General features: G+C 38.8%; 1 protein-coding gene across 1 annotated transcript in view; it reads left to right on the top strand.

Annotated features, from left to right (window-relative positions):
• The window catches only part of Nav3 (neuron navigator 3), a 762,474-nt gene that overhangs the window by 612,012 nt on the left and 129,301 nt on the right, over window positions 1-21,161 (top strand). Inside the window, exons 11-13 of the mRNA XM_036169458.1 lie at window positions 6,518-6,626; window positions 7,262-7,645; window positions 13,939-14,058. Coding sequence (XP_036025351.1) covers window positions 6,518-6,626; window positions 7,262-7,645; window positions 13,939-14,058 — 613 coding nt within the window. The remainder of the gene's footprint in view (window positions 1-6,517; window positions 6,627-7,261; window positions 7,646-13,938; window positions 14,059-21,161) is intronic.

The raw sequence follows: 21,161 nt of genomic DNA, 5'->3' as shown, positions 1-21,161 counted from the left end.
GGTAAAGAAGTAAAGAGAAAGGGAGCTTGCCTTCAGAAACAGAAGTCTTTGACCAACCTTTCCCTCACCAGTGAGGGGGAGAGGAGACCCACTGTGCGCATCTCCAACTGGTTTGGAAACGCTGCAAAGGCCAGCCAGAGAGAATCCAGCTATGCAGAAAGGGGCTCGCTCTCCAGGTTTCTCTCTAGATCCGTGCAGTCACTGTACCATGGCAGCGGCTCCGGAGGAGCCTGGAGCCTCTTGCCTGCAGGAGGCAGCCAGTCCTGTGCTGATGACTTAGAGGACTGGTCTGCACGAAGAGGGCTGGAAGGTGAGAGTGATGAGGACAGCAGGTCTGAAGATGAAACCGGGTCCTCCAAGCCAAGCAGCATAAGCCGAAGTTGGGCCGCTGAGGAAGGAGAAAGCTGTCTGCGGGAAGGGACGGCTCACCTGGATGAGGATGTGATCCTCACCATGCTGGGTGACCTGGAACAGGCACTTTACACTGACTTACTAGGTGAGTCCTGGTGGCTGATGAGGGATTTGTGGTACTCTTCTATTTTCTAGACTAATTCCTTTGTAAAATATATCTGCTGAGAATTGTAATTTCTTCTGTCTCGAAACGATTTTCCTTGTAAAACTGAACTGTGAGTGTCAGTTTTGAAATTTCACTGGGAAAAGTAAATAGCCTCAGTGGTGGGTATTACTGACTGGGAGTCTGGGATATCCTAAAGGTCAGCATTCCATCCACTGAGTCCTTCATGGAGTCTTGTTTAACTTCTTTCAAGGTGACCTTATCTTACATGTGTAATGAAGATGGAAGCGTCTCCTGGGGAAATTTTCTGTATGCTTTCATTTGCTGATTTGGAATTACCTAAATAGATGAATGTCTGTCCACCTTTGCTATTTCAAGCACTCTGCAAGCACAGGCCTGTGCTCTTTAGCCTTGCCTTGCTTTCATATTCATTCATTCATTCACTCATAGTCTCTCTCTCTCTCTCTCTCTCTCTCTCTCTCTCTCTCTTTCTCTCTCCTTCTATCCTGTATATGGATGTTACAACTAAACTGTGGGAAAGGCTGTTAACTGTTTCATACTTTACAAACTAGGCCCCTGTAATGGCTCAACATTCAGTGCCATCACTTTTAACTAGATGTGAAGGTTTTTGTGGTGAAACTTTAAATGTCAACCTTGCCACTTACCTTACATGCATACCCGAGGAAATGTCCACATGTACTATTTCTCCATTCAGTTTCCCACTGACATATATTTATGTTATATAGTCTCCTCAAAAATCTCTAAACATTAAGCCAGAGAGCACATCATATTTTATGTCAGTGTGAGTTTTCAAAAAGGACTTCATACGGTGTTCTTCCTCTAAGTTGAAAAGAACTACCCCAGTGATCTCTTTGTCCCCCCCCCACACACACAGATGGTGCTAAGTACAGATTTGTTTTTATTCTCTACGTGAACGTCCTATGACAAGGTGTTTTATGGGTTGTCTGTGATGTTTTAGGGAACAGCTTTGGAATGAGAAAGTTTAGACCGACGGCCGAGGCAAATATGGCTCAATTTTTCATGGCAGTTTGTCTTGGAAGGAGTAATGCTTCCACCGTGTTGAGAATAGTGCTTTGTGAATCTAAATCCACCAGGTACTCAGATGCCAGAGATCTATTTCTACAGCATGGTATGGTTTGGATGATGAGCTGTTTCTCATAAAGAAAGCTCTGCAGAGGACAAAAAGAGGAAGTCTCCATCCATATATCTTTTGCTCCCTTTTCCCATCTCTTTTTGATCCTCTGGGACTGTAGAATCAAACAATATTCATCCTTGGCTTATAATATTGTAGCATTCATCTTGCTCTAAGTACCTTCCATGTTAGTATTTTCAATGATGTGAGCAGAGTGTAATCCCCAAGCAGTATTTGGGGGTTGCTGTGTTAAATTATTGCAAGATGTGGTTCAATATAAATACGCCACCTTGCTTATTGTGCATAAATAGCCTGGATCATTGCTGTCACAGGACAGCCTCCTGATAGAAGTGTCTAAGCCATGCTTTTGAACCGAGATCTTGCTAATCATATTCACGTGCTGATTCTCCATAAGGGTTTCCCCTCCCACCCACCAGTGCCAGCATACGGAAATGCCAGTAAGAAGGGGAGGAACACATTCAAAAAGTTCCGATATGAATAATCATATTTCCATATCAAGCACGAAAAGGACACTTCCTAGATTGTGATACTTTACATTTGTAAAAGTTCTGCTGTGGTCTTGACTAGGTTCTGCCTACGACTCAAAATGGCCTCTTAGAAGTTAGCTTTGGCCAAGGTTTCATGAGTGCAACTTTTCACTTTTGAGTATCCTAATTAATTAGAATTGGCTTGGCTCTGTGCTTTAAATGCATAGGACAATATTTTCAATGCCATTATATGACCACTGACCATATTTTTTTTAAACCTACTGAATGTCAACATTATAAAGACAAGTTTGAAATTTTTATCTAAAAGTCACAAATAATGGGGTTATTCACAAAACTAGGGTTACTTTTCAAAATTAGATAGCCTCTCAGGAACAATGTGTGCAGAGTCAATTCTATAAAGGATCTAGTTATATCAATCAGGTTTCACACATATATAACTTGATTTCCATTAAAATATGGTAGTGTGACAATGTTAATTATAGTATGCATAATTAAAGCATGTGCAGTAAGGGCAGACCACCCAAATTAAATGCTCTGTTTTGCACTGGCAATGAAGTAGAAGCACTACATTGAGCCTGCTATCTTGGAAACTGTTGAAAAGCATTTTGTACCAATGCTGAGAATTCAAGTCGATTAGAGAATACACCATTAAGAAAAAAATGTGTGGCAGTCCCACCACTGTGAGATGCAAAGATGAGAAGACTAAATAATAGTTGTGTTGAGATTATGTAAATGGGAAGAAGTGAAGTACTTTTGTGTTTAAATTCTCCATCTGTATGTTCTTATAACTTTTCTTTATTTGCTAAACAGTTAGATGTATGCATCCATTTATTGGCCTTTCTGTCCCCCTACAAAGCCTTGGTACATCATTTGAGTACCACTTTGAAGGGCATTCCAGACTGTGTAATCATTCCTTAGGGAATTATAAGTACACTTAGTTTTCATATTGCCTTCATGGGTCGCTGAAATTATTTACTGCAATACATTTTGCATTGGTTAATGTCCTTCACAGAATGAATGAGGCATCAAAGATGGCTTGGTCTGTACGTGTTGGAGGGCAGACATCCATCTGTCTGATTGCCACGAGTCGAATATTGTTACCTGTCAGTCTCATTAGGATAAAATCAAAGGAGGGGGAGAGAGGGATACTCCAGTTCTGACATTTGAGAGAAACTACATACACAAGCCCAAAATTCAACTAGAAGGATCCATGGATCAAACACTCCCATTGGACCAGCAAAAGGAAAGAAATGTGAAAAATATTCAGTGAAACAAAATGCTTACAGTTACTGTTTTTAGAATGGTTATTTACAAGATATGGGAAACAATTCATATATCAATTCCAGTATGGTGCTATTTGATAAGTGGTAGAGATTCATCCTGCCTGCTGGTGGGTCAGGGACAGGCAGCCTGTAGTGATGCAGCCCATGAGCATATTTCAGGTCAGTGTTTTGCAACTGCTTTCCCCTAGTGGTCGCCACTCTTCCCTCCTCCTATCGTCTCTAGTGTATCTTATTCTTTAAATTTCCTCACCATGTTAGCCCCACTCTGCTGCTCCTGCCTTTCCTTTGGCTATCATTCTATTCTTTCACCACTTTTTAATTTTTTTTTCTGCAAGCCTTTTTCTTTTTTTATTCCCCAAAGTTATAGCACATGACTTAGAAGTGGAAAGAGAACATCTCAGTAGCCATTTCTCAACCACACTGTATTATATTAATGAGAATCATTCATGCAATTTCTGGAGAGGATATGGTTCCATCTTGAGGCTTATAAACAGTCCTAGTTTCTGAGAATGTTAATTTATGGGATTAGAGATTGCATAGATCAAACTTCATGTGGGAACGTTTATGCCACATATATGAGTTCCATCTTATATTTTTCTAGTTCTCAAAATGTTTCTTTTAAGGAAGCAATCTAATATAACCTCAATTTGTAATAATTATGCTATTATTAAATATAATTTAAACTGTACAAGTCATTTATAAATGAGCAGGAACAAGTTTGCTTGCTGACGGGCAGCAGCAGAACAGTGGCTGTGTGGGCTGACATACAGTCTGAGGGTAGTGAACAAAGCTGTAATGTTTGCTTGAGACAGATGGTAAAGGAAGCAGCAGTAGTCTGCTGCTGTTTGAGGGGTGCCTCTGAATAGTATAAGTTTGTTCAGTTGCTTCGTTCATAGCCACTGAATCCACTGGGTGGAACTTTCAAGAAATAGTTGTGGCGGTTCATTTCTCCAAAATCTTTTCATCATTACACCTGCCTAAGGTTGGGGGAAGAAGGTGGAGAGTTCCCAGTATTGGAGATGCAGGTGCAGTAGGTGGACATGCCCCATGAAAGTCTCAGATCAGTTCCATAGAAGGGTTCCTGAGACACTCCCCCCCCCCCCCCCCCGCCAACTCTGCAACTGTTTATTACAGAGACAGAATTGATAGGTAGGTGCACTTTATTTTTGAATTTTGGTCTGAATGCTAAGGGAGTACAGTAGTAAAATGAATTGGTACTTAGAATGTTAAAAGAGTGTGTGTGTGTGTGTGTGTGTGTGTGTGTGTGTATGAGAGTATGTTAGTATGTGTATATAAGTGTGTGTATGTGTGAGTGTGTATATGTATATGTGAGTGTGTGTATATTTGAGTGTGTGTATATGTGAGTGTGTGTATATGTGAGTGTGTGTGAGTGTATGTGTGTGTGAGTGTGTGTGTGTGTATGTGAGTGTGTGTGCTTATGAGTGTGTATGTGAATGTGTGTATGTATGTGTGAGTGTGTGTGAGTGTGTGTATGTGTATGTGAGTGTGTGTGAGTGTGTATGTGTGAGTGTGTGTGCTTATGAGTGTGTATGTGAATGTGTGTATGTATGTGTGAGTGTGTGTGAGTGCATGTGTGTATGAGTGTATGTGTGAGTGTGTGTATGTATATGTGAGTGTGTGTATGTGAGTGTGTATGTGCATGTGTGTGTGAGTGTGAATGTGTGTGTGAGTGTGTATGTGTGTGAGTGTGTGTGAGTGTGTGTATATGAGTGAGTGTGTGTGAGTGCATGTGTGTATGAGTGTGTGTGTGTGAGTGTGTACAATACATTTGACTTCTCTGCGCAATGATTTTCATAATGTAATTTATTTCCCTGCTTCTCTTTCCTCTTTCTTTTGATTTTCTTTCTCCACTCTTCCATTCTTGGCTTCCTCCCAGTTCTCTCCTTCACTTCCCCCGCTACGCCATTCATTCTAGTTCTTTCCTTCTTTTCTCTCTCTCTCAATTGAAAACTCATGTAAGATATTCTGATCACTGGTTTCCCTCTCCCATCTCCTCCCAGATCTGCCTGGACCTCCCCACCCATCCAACTCCGCTCCTTAGTCATCATGGAAATGCGAATCAAACTTACCTGTAAGATTTCATCCATACACCAGTCAGAAAGGCTAAGGTCAATAGAACAAATGACAGCTCATGCTATTGAGGACGTGGGGAAAGGGAGCACTCCCCCGTTGCTGGTGGGAGTGCAAACTTGTCCTGCCGCTGTGGTGTTCCCACTGTGTTCCCCCACCAATTCTATGCCATTCCTTTGTCAAGACTCACCAGCTTCAGATGGACTTGTCTGGAAAAATATGACCTCACCATAAACATTGTTTAAAGTACTTCTGCTCCCAAAAGATGGGTGTTCATGGGGAATGCCTGTGGTTACAACACCGCCAGACTGTCTTGTTTCACGTCTATTAGAAATATGTGTTTAGGTTTAGATACCTCGGCCTGCGCTTGAACTGTGATGGTACCATGTGGATGTTTTACTTCCCTGTGCAAAATACAGAGGTAATTAAAAATAATCCTATCCAGTGTTGTGAATCTTGGGTCCATGAGTCTAACAAGACAATCAGAAAAGTTTCTGTGAGAAAAAGCATCTTAGCATTCTCCACTGTCTCTTGCATATTGCTAGGTAAGGAAGTAGGTCTCAGCTACTCTGATGTGTTTGAAAATGGGTAATTGTTGAAGTCAGAAAATCTACGTAATTTTAAATTTTAAAATTTTATGGAATTTTAAATTTAAGATTTTCAGTTTCTCTCCAGTGGCTGTAAGTACTGTACACTGCATTTCTAATTGTCTCTAATGTTGTTGTGGCTATAATCACAGGCTTGTGAGTACTACTGTAGTTTCAAAACTTCAGAATGTTCATTTGTGATATTAAATGTGTTGCTATAGTAAAAAATGAATGACAATGTCCAGATAATAGGAATTATCTGGAATTTCCTACATATCTTTGTGTTTTGAAGCAAAGGGGTTTATATTGCTCATGTGTGTAAACCATTGTCCTTGAGCAGACCATGCCATGACCAATGAATTGTTTACGTTCATTTTCAGGTGAGGACCCTGAAGCCAGAAGAATGCGCACAGTGAAGAACATAGCAGATCTGAGGCAGAACTTGGAAGAGACGATGTCCAGTCTTCGTGGGACCCAGATAAGCCACAGGTACTCCAAATTCTCTCTGTCTTTGGAGGGATAAAGAAACACTATAACGCAGCCTTTGACTCCTCCTACGATGATAGAGAAGAAATTTGGTATTGTTTACTATTTTCTTCCTCAATTTGTACATGGTGATTAGTAATCAATAACTCTTAGGCTGAGAGCTGTCAGGTCCTTTATTCCCTCCATGTTGTCACCTATAGAACTTCCTTGTTAGACTGAGTTAGCTGGTCAACCACAACTATTTTTAGTGAGATGTTTTTCATGCCTTCCAAGCCATTGGAAGAAGGCTAGCAGGGATTCATGTAAGCATGCCCACAGCTAACTTCTTACATTGGCCTGAGAATCTTAAGATGGGTGAAACTGTGCTTTTCACTTTTCTAGAGTAAAACAATATTTGGCTAATCTAAAATGTACCAGTGGCTTTCTTTTGAAAGCAATCACTTCAAATGTGACTTCCGACATTTTGACATCTCCAGAGATGATTGGAATTATGAAATGAATCTGTACACTATTCACACTCATAAAAGTGATGAGCTGCTAGCCAGAGACACTCAACTCTAGTCTTTCCTGTCATCTTACATCTTGGTCTCTGGCCTTAGTGAACCAGAGTCTAGTTATCTCTCCATTTTGTTTGACAGCACCCTGGAGACAACATTTGATACTACTGTGACAACCGAAGTGAATGGAAGGACCATCCCCAACCTCACAAGCCGACCCACTCCCATGACCTGGAGATTGGGGCAGGCATGTCCTCGTCTTCAGGCTGGAGATGCCCCCTCCATGGGTGCTGGATACCCTCGAAGTGGTACCAGCCGATTCATCCACACAGACCCCTCCAGGTTCATGTACACAACACCTCTCCGCAGAGCTGCCGTTTCTCGTCTGGGAAACATGTCACAGATAGATATGAGTGAGAAAGCAAGCAGTGACCTGGATGTGTCTTCTGACGTGGATGTTGGTGGATACATGAGTGATGGTGATATCCTCGGGAAGAGTCTGAGAGCTGATGACATCAACAGTGGGTAAGTGGCCCTAAGCATGGCAGCATCATTGGTCCCGGAGGGCTGTGGGAGGATGTGTTAGCTATGAGGAGGACAGAGATGCCACCTACATCATTAGAAAACATTGGTACTCTGACATGATTTGTGATATGTAGGATCCTCTTCTCCTTCATAGAAAGTAAAATACTCGAGGTTTCTAAAGATTCTTTTGATAAGCCATTAAGTTCACAGGTTCTCAACCTGTGAGTCAAGACACCTTTAGGGGTCAACGTACTCATTCACAGGGGCTGCCTGAGATCATTGGAAAACATATATATGTGAAAATTCATAACAGTAGCAAAGTTACAGTTATGAAGTAGCAGCAAAAATGATTTTATGATTGGAAGTCACCACAGCATGAGAAACTGTATTAATGGGTCATAGTATTAGGAAGGTTGAGAACTACTGGTCTAGAGAAATACATGTGGCCACTATCTTTCATAGTAGTCTTACATGTTCCTAAATAACAGATTTCATAGTTATTTAGGGTATGGGAAGGAGACAGGAGTTTTTATGAACTGCTTGAGTTTCTGATTTTGGTCTGGCTGCCTCTTAACTGCCTAGAGGAATAAATAGTTTGTGGCATTGTTCAATCAAGAGCATCCAATTTAATTGCAGGGAAAATCATTTTGGAGAGGAAGAGTTTTTTAAAGTTTTGATTTCCATTTACATTTTGTTTATTTCTGTTTTGTGTGTATGTGTGTGGGCTTCTGTATACAATGGTGAGCATGTGGTGTGCAGAGGACAACTTGCAGTGGTCATTTATCTCCTTCCATCATGTGGGCACCAGGGATATAAATGAGACCATCGGGATGCCTTGATCCTTTCAGCTGTCTCTACAGCCCCAGATTTGAAAGTTTAGACTGATTGGCTTATTCTTTATTGACATTTTCAGAATTTAAAATTTTGTGGTCTTTCTTTCTTTTTCCTGTTCCATTCCAAAAATAGTAATTTGTGATTCTAAAGTTCTTAAGGTGTTTTAGCAAGTTGAAAAAACTTAGTTTAGTCAGAGGATGAGCTTTGGAAGCAATGGGACTATTATTAAAACTAATCCTGGGCTACTGAGTTGGCTCAGCAGGTAAAAAACCACTTTCCACCACGTTGTGGTGCAGTTCAATGCCTGGTGTCTTGGTGGAAGAGAAAATTGACTCCTGCAAGTCATTCTCTGATCTCCACACATAGGCATGAAATGTGCACACACACACACGTGTACACACAGAGGCAGTTAGAATTAATAAATATAATAAAAGAAACGCTACTATTGTCATTGCAATTATAATTTTGAGCACTTATTTTTTTCAGTGAGTTAATAATATGCATATATTTTTACACAAATTTGTATATGTACATACAACCATGATTTCTGCATATGATAGATATTATAAGCACTCCAACCCACAGGAACATCCTATATTTTCCAAGCTTCTAATTATGTTAGTCAACACTTACTTGTATTTAGACAAGTCTCAAAATCTTAGTAGCATCACAATGAAGCTCATTTCTTGTGTAAACCAGTCCTGGCTTGTTCGTTCATTACATTTTACTAATTTATCTTGTGCGTGTGTGCATGTGTGCGTGTCTGTCAGTAAACACATGCCATGGCACACATGTAGAGGTCAGAGGAAGACTTATGGGAATCAGGTTCATTCCTACCACCAAAGTGTCCTGGTAATCTAACTCAGGTTGTCAGGCTTCAGCAGCAGATGAGTCATAGTGCAGTCTCTGCCCCTCATGTTTTTGATCTTCACATGAGGACCATAAACTGCAGTCATTTAGAGAATAAGAATTTCAATAATTCGCTTCTCATCTAATCAGGTTTCCAGTATCCCCCTGATCACTACCATTAAGCTAAAAAATAGCAAAGGAGATGGAGAAAATGCAGTAGGAGAATATTTTATCTTAGTCAGGCCTGAACGTGTTGCAGTTCACATCTGCTTACAACCATGTCCACAGTACCTTTAGGGCCATAGCTACCCACAGAAGGCAAGAAAACAAGGCTCAGGGGTGTGCCTTGGAGAAAAAGAAAACTGCTTTGATGACAGCTGGCTGTCACCCCTACTGAGTTGCCTACTGAGGGAAAAGCAATGTTTTTAGATTGCCTTTCCTACTTGACTTGTTTCCATTTTCACTTGGAGCTTACTTCAGACTTCTGGTCTCTTTCATTTTTTCTCTACCCATCTTTCTGAGGAAGTCTGTTATATGCGCCTCAGTGATCTATATGCCTTATGAATGAAAGTTGTATCTGAAGTTCACTTGGAGACGGTCGGCGTTTTTGCCCCTGCTATTGTTAGAGGAGATTGAGTTGGAGACCTCTTTCCTTTTGTGATGTAGAGACTGAGCCTGGCTTTTAAAGCAGGGCATGATTCTGTTCTCTAGGTGAACATAGCCCTTTCCAGAGTATGTCATAAGCCACTGTTGATATCTCAATGTAGAACTGACATGTGGGGCTATGAGATCAGAGATAGCCCCAGAAAGTTTTAATTTGATAATACTTCCTTTAAGTCATGTGAAAACTATTGCTACGCCTCATTTAAGAATCACAAACGTGCTTGCTCTTCACAATTTTTCAAGTATGTTTTGCTGATTAAAGGAACTAAGGGCTTAATAGGCAGCTATTGTTTAAATGTTTAAAGAAACGTTCAATTTGGCTTTTTTGTGACCCCACTAGGAATGTCATGAGGTCATTGAAAAAGAGAATGAAGTTGCATTTTTCGTATACTCTGGATAGGAATGATAAAATTACTTAGTTGGTGTTCTCAGAATTTCAAATCTCTTGGAGCATGCAGAAGCTTACTTATCTCAGACTTCTGCTTAGGAAATTACCTAGCACACTTGGGAATGTGAAGCTGTCAAGAATTAGCGATTAGTCAGAGGAAGAACTCTTCCTTTTATGAGGTGGAAAGGTATATTTATGGAGCAACAAAAGAAAAATTGAGAGAGAAGTTATATAGTTTAATTGAATGAAATTGAATTTGTCTTTAGATATCACAGTGATAAATAGTTCTATGCAGGTGACCGAATGTTAAAATTCCATTTAAGTCATTTGACCCAATCATGAAAAAAAAATGAAGAATTCTGAGAGACAAAATTGAAACTATGAAGTGAAATATACTTTAGTCCTGCGATGCTTCCCCCACAATTCTCCTAAAACTTTGGGGTGATTGGCATGTACCCAGCTACCGAAAGGCCCTAGAACCTGAGTGTGTCTTTTGGGTGAACCCACAAGTTCTCAACATTGACTCTTTCTCTAATCTCATATTCAAGTTACTAGGCTTGTCATGTTAACATGGAAACTTTCATAGAACAAACAACTGCCAACTAGTCACTATTCACACAGTGCTATTCCATGAGAGGCAATGCCCCTCACCACCTACACCACACACACACACACACACACACACACACACACATGCACACACACACACACACACATGCACACACATACAGACATATACACCACACACACGCACACACACACATATAAACACACACACATATACACACACACACATATAAACACACACACACATATACACACACACACATATATACACACACATACATATACACATGCACACAATGCACACATACACACACACACATGCACAAATGTATATATGCTTGCACACATACACATATACAAATACATACACACATATAGCATACATATATTCATACATGTGCATATACATACACATTCATATTAACCCACATATTATTTTAATCATTGCAATCTCAATGTAAGTAAGCTTATTATTGCAATCATTTCCATTTTGCTGTTGAAGCAGTTGTCATATATAAGTGAATGCTTTCAGAGCGCACACAGCTAGTACCTTGCAGTGCTATAGATAGAGAACCAAGTTCAACAGTGTGCCATTAAAGGTGAAAATGGTAGAAACCAACCCAGAGGTTTTAAAAGCAGCTAAAAGCTAGGGGTAGGGGATCATGCCTGTAATCTTAGCACTCAGGAAGCTGAGGCAGGAGGACCGCCATGAGGTAGAAGTTACTCTGGATTACAGAGTTCTAGGTCCGGTGGGGCTGCAGAATGAGACCATGTCTGAAAACTCAAACAAACAAATGAGCTACACATACCTAACCTGCTCAATAGTGCCACAAGCCATTTCTTTTTGAAAATCTATTATTTTAATTAGTGGACACAGTAACTAGTTTTCTTATGACATTTTTGTACATGTTTAGTTTTGGTTGATTCCTGACCACTCCCCCTGATCCGTTTTTCTACCTCCCTGTCTACCCCACTGGGTTGTACAGTTCCACTGAAGTCATTTTGTTCTATTTTTGTGTCTTGTGTATTTTATTATTCTCCCCACACCACTTTTTTTATTGTCACTTCTCCTGGCTACTTTCTGTGCTACTGGAGTCTTCCTAACACAATTCTTACCTATCCCTGTAATTGAAGACTTTCTCTAGTTTTTACTCTAGGAGTTTCAACATTCAAGGTTTTATATTTATTTACTTAAATGTGTGTTTGGTGTGTGTGTGTATCTATCTGTGTGTACGTGTGTGTGTGTGTGTGTGTGTGTGTGTGTGGTGTATATGTCTGTATGTGTGTGTATGTGTCTGTGTATATGTTTGTGTGGTATGTGTGTCTCTGTGTATGTCTGTGTGTGCATATGTATGTCTGTGTATGCATGTGTATGTCTATGTGTCTGTGTGGTGTGTGTGTGTGTGTGTCTGGGTGGTGTGTGTGTGTGTGTGTCTGGGTGTGCATGTGTATCTGTTTGTGTGGTATGTGTGTCTGTCTTTGTTTGTGGGGTACGTATGTCTCTGTGTGTGTCTATGTTTGTGTGGTGTGTGTGTGTGTGTGTGTGTGCTGTGTATGCATGTGTGGGTGTATGTGTGTGTGGTGTATCATTTGTGTGTGTGTCTGTCTTTCTCTGTGTGTGTGTGTGTGTGTGTGTGTGTGTGTGTGTGTGTGTGTATGTGCCTGTGGGTTCATGTCTACTACCCTGGTATATGTAGTAGTGTGATGCTCAGAGGACAGACAGCTTTCTTTCCTGCCATGTTGGATGCCAGGGTTTCAGGCTTAGCAGCCAGCACCTTTCCCAGGTGAGCCTTCTTTCGGGACCACGTTTATGCTTTAAATTAAGGTCTTTGATCCACTTTGAGTTGATTATTTTGCAGGATGAGTAATACAAATGCAATTCCATTCTTCTTCCAGTAGCTATCCAAATTTTTAATTATTCCATATTTTTATTAGTTGTTTGAGAATTTCATGCACCATGCTTTGATCATATTCACCCTCCCTCCCCCACTCTGGCTAATTTTTCCTCCTATACTCCTCATCCAACTTTTTGTTCATTTTTTTTTGGGGGGGTGGAAATCTTCCAAGACAATTTTTTTTGATGTTCACTGATGCGTTACTTGCAATAGCTAGGAAATGCAATCTATAAAGTAACTAACTATAACCATCAGTAAACTAACATGTGGGCAATGAAATGTGTTATGTGTATGTGACAGGATACTTAGCTAATAAAGCATTATGAAATTTGTAAGTAAATAGATGAAATTGGATACACACACACACACACACATACACACACTGAGGTAACCTGGCTCATATGTATATACCAGCTTCAAATCTTTAGACTGTGTATTTAACTTGAGGTACCTGCAGGGTTCTGGAAACTAGAAAAAGGAACATGTGGAAGAGGGTACTTGCAGGGAGAGGCACTATTAAATGTTGTAGCATCTGTGTTCTTCATCTAAAATAGTGATAGCTTTGTTGATACACCTTTAATCCCAGCACTCGGGAGGCAGAGGCTGGTGGATCTCTGAGTTTGAGGCCAGTCTGGGCTACAGAATGAGATATGGGACATTTAATACATTTTGGTTACAATTTTGTGGTAGTGACCAATTATGATGTAACTTTTACTTACCCAACAAACCAATTTTAATTTTAGTAAAATTCAATTAATTCTATAATCTTCAAGTAGTAAAAATATCACCTAATCATTGAAATTATCTTTCTCTTATTTGGTACAAGATATATAATTCCCAAACTTGTTTAAAAAATGGATAAGAAAAAAAATAGCCTTTATAAAATGTCTACTGACTTGTTGTAGTAAAGAATATTGATTTTTTTAAAAAAAAGTTTCACTTCTTTCTTATGAGAGTATTTATACATAAAATGGTTTAATAGAGTTTGTTTTGAGTAGTTACTGAAAAATTCCCAAGATGGTAGGTTTATTACATCATGTGGATAATAAGGTCATTTAATTGTCTGTTGATAATGTCATGTTGGCAATTCCTTTCAGGTACATGACAGATGGTGGACTCAACCTGTATACCAGAAGTCTGAACCGAGTACCAGACACAGCAACTTCCAGGGATGTCCTACAGAGAGGAGTTCATGATGTGACAGTGGATGCCGACAGGTAACTGTATCAGCACGTAAGATGCTGATGTACATAAAGTCATTCCATCAAGAAGATCACGAGAGATTTGCTGCATAAACTGTAACTTCTACTTTGTAATATTTTAAAAACCAAGACAGTTTTATTTGCTAGAATATTGTAGCTTGGTAATATTGAAAAAATATATTGATAGAAAACTCTTAAAATTTCAGTTGCTATAAGAGAAAATTTAAAAGCGTATACTTATTTTCCTAATTTGAAGAAAAGAACAAACATGTTAATGTTTTTCCATCAATTCAGATGCACTTAGATTTACCTGGAGGCTAAGCACACAAGTATAAAAATGCATTTCAAACCATCAATTACAATAAGTACAATAAGCTTGATGCTTCTCTTGAGAGTATGTTGAAGACATACAGCTCTTGCTTTAGGCTAATATCTTGTTCCCCATTATCTCCAGTTCCTTAAGGAGGACGTGTGTGTGTGTGTGTGTGTGTGTGTGTGTGTGTGTGTGTGTGTGTATTTCAGATATAGTCTTTTTTTACTGTAACTGTTCTGTTGACTTTTATCAGAATCATCATTATTTCAGATCAGTGTTTTTGTCAACTAATGTAAAATATATTTCTGATCTTGATTTCTTCAGCATTTCACTCCACTTTATTTTTATTGAGGAAAAAGACTTTGCACATTTCTATAAGCAATATCAGTACATAGAAGAGTTATTTAGTTGATTATTTATGATAAAAAAACATCTTAAAACTTGAGATAGCCACATTGTGAAATAAGAGTATGTACAGTTTATTGTATTTTCTACAGCTATAAACAAAAGGGAAGTAGTGAGTTCTGATATTAGTTTTTAGTTCCTTCTGACACATTCTCCATCAGCACCTTAAGTCATGTTAAACAGAAGTAACAATCTCAGCTCTCATCTTTCTCTATCCATTATCCCAGTCTGTATAGTCTCTCTGTATGTATATGTGTGCACATCTTTGTGTGTGCATGTGAAGCATGTATCTGTGTGTGAAAACATTTCTCCCCTCTCCACTCTGAATTCATTTTCATATCTATCTGATCAGTGAATATTACACTAACTTCATTCCTAACCCCTGGACTTTTCTCCATCCTTTGAACAACATAAACCAATTTCTATCTCAGAGCTTTGACTTGCTGTTTTTGTGTCTGATGTGTTCTTAGCTAAACTGATTGCCTTTTTCCCTGCAGTACCAGGTCAAGGTCATGTTCTTGGAGAGTATGCTTCTTCCAAAATACTTTCTATCTCTCTTATAATAGGTAGCCATCAGTGCAAATGAAGTCATGATCACCATACACTGAGGCTTTAACAAAAGCTGTTTTAGTGAATATACATAGATAATCTATTCATTTAGTGTATATATTCTTTTAGGCTAGCAAAAGGGACCTCTTTGGAAGGTAAGCAAATAAAATGAGGCAAGAGCCCAAGTACTTTAAGGATTTTTATTGTTGTTGTTATTTATTAGATTTGTGTTTTATTGTCGAGAAAGAGGAGGGACTGTAAGAGCATGAATTGTTGAGACCAAGATTGGAAAAGCACAGGGACAAATAGCCAAACGAATGGAAGCACATGAATTATGAACCAAAGGCTGTGGAGCCCCCAGCTGGATCAGGCCCTCTGGATAAGTGAGACAATTGAATAGCTTGAACTGTTTGGGAGGCACCCAGGCTGTGGAACCAGGACCTGACCTTAAGGATTTTATGAAGATGGAGTATGGAGGAGGAGACAGAGATTAGGGGAAAGGACATCCAATGTATGGGCTACATGTTAGACCTAATTGTCTATGTATTGCTACTTGGCAGTGGAAAATATTAAAGATAATGACATTGTGATAGAACCCCCACTTTTCTTCATTTTTAAGGCTGACACTGGATTCCAACTGATGGATTTCAGACCAACAGATAGATCTAAACAGGTATCTAATAAATTTGGGCTTACAAAAACATTGACTCCCACCCCATGATGAAAAGACTATAGTAGCACTTGAGAACAGGTTAGAGATGCAAATTTTAGACCCACCCAAGTCTTAGAAAGCTAGAGATTCTGGAGCTGGGCCCAGTGATCTAAGGTTCAACTAACTCTCTGGATACTCTAACGTACAGGACACTAAGAACTAGTATATGAAATTGCCTATCAAAATATCAGCATTTGAATATACAAAATGGGTTCCAAGGCAGAGCATCATCAAATATTAGTATAAACCAATGTCAATATCTTTAAGTTAGAACAAATTGTGACTTGTCATACTTGGAAGGAATTGTTTATGAAACTCAACTTTTGGTAATTCTATGAAAAAAAATTATGTTGTTTAAGGAGTCCAAATGATACATTATTCACTTGTTTAAATTACATAGAAATAATATTATAGTGTTAATGTTTTCTGGAAGAGATAGTGGTTCTAATTCTAAAGCTGTTTTAAAACTCTGTGTCTACAATATGAATCAAGGTATGTATCATTTAAAAATGAAAGTTCTAAAACAGTGTAGTTATGTATAGCTTTCTGTTAAACTTCCTGTTGTTTTAGACAGTTTTCTTGGTTGTAATGCCTGTTAAAAGTATTATAAGTGCTGGGTGGTGGTGGCTTATGCCTTTAATCCCAGCACTTGGGAGGCAGAAGCAGGTGGATCTCTGTGAGTTCGAGGCCAGCCTAGATTACAGAATGAGTTCCAGGAAAGGTACAAAGCTACACAGAGAAACCCTGTCTCGAAAATTAAAAAAAAAAAACCCACACATACATACACACACACACACAAAAGTATGATAAACAAGTACAGATAGAAGATACATTTTTTCACTTATAATCAACCAAGAAGAAATTACTATGATTGAACGCATATAAAAACTCATTCTCTTTGAGATATCTTAACTTTTTCATCCCAGCACCTTAAATCTTACATAGTAAGAAACAGGCAGACAACAATGGGGAGAATTTAGTACACACACACACACACACACACACACACACACACACACACACACATACACACACGCCAGATTGTATAGCATTTATGAAGCCAGTGATTCCATCTTAGCACCAACTCTTCTGCTGATTTTTATAGCATATCTCCCTCCAACATGCTACTCATCTTTCTGTTGTGCAGTCATATCTGCAGTTAGGTTTTTACATGTTTCTTTTGCTCAGAAAATGTGAGATTCCTGAGTGTAGACCTCTGTTTTTTATCCCCAATGCCTGCCACACTAAAGGAATTCAATAAATTCTTCTCAGATAAATCGCACAAATGACCAGATGAGCTTCTAAGATACAGAAATGTGGCTTTAAAAAGGAGATGTGGTGTTAAAAAGAAACAGTTAAATGCTGCAAAAATTGTGATACTGTTTAAAGAGTATTGGGATGCCATAGAAAATGTTTAAAAAAAAAAAAAAAAGAACACCAAACATCCTTCTGTTTAAGTTATACTGTTTTTTTTTTTTTCCCCAACTCAGTGGTACTTTTTATATTTCTTCTGTTCCATAAAAAGCTCTGTATAAGTAAAATACACTGATATAACAGCAGATCTATCTAGCTTGAATAGCCAAATATTCTACTTGTTTTTATTTAATAATTATTTATTTTATATGTATGTTTTGTCTGCATATATATCTATACAACACAGGTCACACAGAGGCCAGAAAAGGGCATCAGATGTCCTGGAATGGAAATTACAGATAATTGTGAGCCCCACATGGGGACTTGAACTTTTGTCCTCTGGAAGAGAAACCAGTGCTCTTAACCACTGAGCCATCTCTCCAGCTCCCCAACTTATTTATGATTAATCCTTTAGATTCGTTTTTTAATAACTTATAGTTAAAATTACAGGTAGGCAGTAAGGAGTAGCTAAATACTTCTTGCTACTAAATTGAAAATGAATGCCCATGGGCTGACAGCAACTAGCAATGACGTGTGTAAAGTATAATATTGCTTCAAGCTATGACAGTGCCTTTACTTTCTGTTTGAACCCACTGTAACTCTCTGTCCTTTGTCATCTGAAATTACAGTATGAGTAAACACTGAAGCAGATTGGAAACATGCAAGAACTCTGCTAATAAACTGGACAGCTAATGTCTAAAGAAAGACTTGCAAAAACAGTGTAACTTCAACAGGTTCTTTAAAAAAGCCTGAGATGTTCTGACAGCCTAGGGAGGAGTCAGAAGGAATTGTGAGAAGAAGAACAAAGAAGCTTAGAAGAGGTTGGTAAATGGGGATGGAGGATACCAGGTAAACAAGGCCCTCTGAATCAGCTGAGCAAGGCCCATATCGACTCACAGAGACTGGAGTAGCATTCATAGGGCTTGCAGGGGTCTTCACCTGGTCTTCTGTGTATATATTCTAGTAGTGGTTCTCAGCCTGTGGGGTTGAGACCACTTTGGGGGGTTGCATGACCCTTTCACAGTGGCCACATAAGAGCACCAGAAAACACAGATATTTATGTTATGATTTATAACAGTAGCAAAATTACAGTTAGGTAAGAATGACAGGAAATAAAGGAAGTAGGGTGTCAGGTTTAGTCATTTGGGTAGTAAATGATTATATGATTTTTCTCTTTTGATTCATTTTTAAATATCAAAGCAAAAGCACACACTATCATTGTATTTTAGAATGAACTCTCTTGAACCAATGTAAGAGATGCAGCTGGTGACGATGTCACTGGGCAGAATGACGTCGTCAGTTGGGGGAAGCACTCACTGGGTAGAACTGTGAAAAACTATTATCTCAGTCTCCAAGTTAATATTAATGCAAACAGCACAAATCTAACTAAGGTAAGTGTCCCAACCTGAGCACATCTCAGAGGAGCTGGCCTTGAGCATGCCTAAGGCTTATTTTGGTAGTAATTAAAATGTGTTAAATTACTATGCACATCATCACTCTGCACACTAAAATCACATTTGAATTTCTGTGTAAAATGAGAAACCAAGCCCCTTAACATGCATCCACGACATATAAAGAATAAATAAAGAAGATAAAGCCATTGAGGACATAAATTCAGCTCTGATATAAAGAGTGAGGGACAACCAGAGTTACTGAGACACTGGAAATGGAGATAAGAGTGAATGGACCACAGCACTTGGAGAAATGACTCCAGCATTTGTTTCTTACCAGTAACCTTATCTGACGTCATTTCCATGAAGCGATAAGGGGAAATGCTAGGTTATGGGAACAGGAGACTACAGTGGGAGGCTAAGAAGGTAGAAACAATGATGGGGAGGTTGAAGCACATGTACACAGAGTGAGGGCAAGGACAAAGGCCAGATCAAGGTGCAGATGATGGTTGAGTTGCTCTGCTCTGTCTGAGAGACTAATTTTGCTACCTTTTCCTCATTAGAAAACATCTTAATAGAGGAAAGATTTATTTTGGTCTGTGGGTTCAGAGTGTGACTTCTGTTTTGGCAGGAAAAGCAGAGCAGAGCAGTTTAGTGTGCCAGAAAGAAACAGCAGTGACAGAGGAGAGGACATGGACTGAAAGACATGCCTCCCATCCCCTAGTTATATTCTTTAAGAAAACCCATTGTCTCCTTTTCACAAGTGCTAGTAATGGCCTCCTATAAATCCACAAAAGGATTAATTCATGCATAAGGTCAGGACTCTGAGGACCTAAGTTCCTGTGGAAAAGCCCCCCAGAGGCATATCCAGAAGTGTGCTTCAGAATGCCTTGCTCCTTAATCCAGGCAGATTGACAGTAATAATTAACCATCATAGATAGATATGCAAGAACCTGAGTTTGCATAATGAATTCCTGGACAAACAAGGACAGCAGTTCATAACCTATGGGTTTCAGCCCCTTTGGTATCCTGCATATCAGATGTAATGTAAATTATGATTCTAATGTAAATTATAATGTAAGTACATTATGATTCATAGCAGTAGCAAAATTAGTTATGAAGTAGCAATATAATAATTTTATGGCTGTGGATCACTACAACATAAGGAACTGTATTAAAGGGTCACAGCATTATAAGGTTGAGATCCACTGAACTAGATATCCAGAGAGCTAACTATCCCTTTCAGTGTGAAGTTCTAAGTAACTAACTAACCAAATAAATAAGTAAGTAAGTAAGTAAGTAAGTAAGTAAGTAAGTAAGTAAGTAAGTAAGTAAATCTCTGTCTGTGACAAGAAGCAGGACATCACCAGACACCATATCTACTGGCTCAAAGAGTTCTGGTTTTCCAGCCTCTACAATTGAGAAACAAATTGATGCTGTTTCTAAGATACTAAGTCTATGGTATTTTGTTGTACAAGTCTGTACAGACAAGCAGGCTGTAGCTGCCTGTAACCTAGGCTAACCATGGACTCTCTTAGCCTGTCTTTTACAAGGAAATACCTGTGAAATACAAAAGGTGCTGTTAACATTGGTATAGAAGGGTAGGAAAATACTTGGAATTTCTAGTTCTATCCCTCTGTAGAAACTCAACTGTATACTTTACATGAGTGGGTTCCTACAGTCCGTAGTCTTCAGACTGTCATTTCTTTCACTAAGTATGCTACTGAGGTTCAAGCATGTAGTAGATCCCACTAGTTTATTTCTTCATGCCGAATGACATACCATGAAGTGGATACTGATGGTGTAGCGTGTTATTCATTCACCAGTTGGTGGACAATTTAATTATGCCTATACTCGAACTATTTAGAATAATGCTTCTATAAACATTCATGGGTAAATCTGTCTTGGAGTATGTGTTATATTTCTCCCTGACCGATACCTAGATATTTAGTGTCTAGGTCTCATTATAAATTTGCTTAACTTTCTAAATAATTTCCTGTCTTCCAAATTGCCACATAGTGCTATTCCTGTCAGCGATGTTTGATAATTCTAGGATTCTCTTACAAGTATTTTTAATAGATGCATGGCTCCTTTGTTGAAATGTTTATTTCAATCTTTTGGGCATTGGAAGTGAGATATCTTCTACTTAGTGAATTTTAAAACTTTTTAATGTATATTTTATATGCAATTCCTTTACAAGGGCAATAATATGAGTTAATAACTTTTCTATACTTTTTCTATACCTTGCTTTAAGAATATAAAGCATAAAATCTTAAATCTGGATGTTTCCACTTTATTCTTTTTGGTACTAAGGATTCTTTATATAACTTAAAGG

The sequence above is a fragment of the Onychomys torridus genome, chromosome 20 (assembly GCF_903995425.1).
Source record: "Onychomys torridus chromosome 20, mOncTor1.1, whole genome shotgun sequence".
NCBI classification, from domain to species: Eukaryota; Metazoa; Chordata; class Mammalia; order Rodentia; family Cricetidae; genus Onychomys; species Onychomys torridus.
This window is presented reverse-complemented; position numbering and strand designations above follow the sequence as displayed.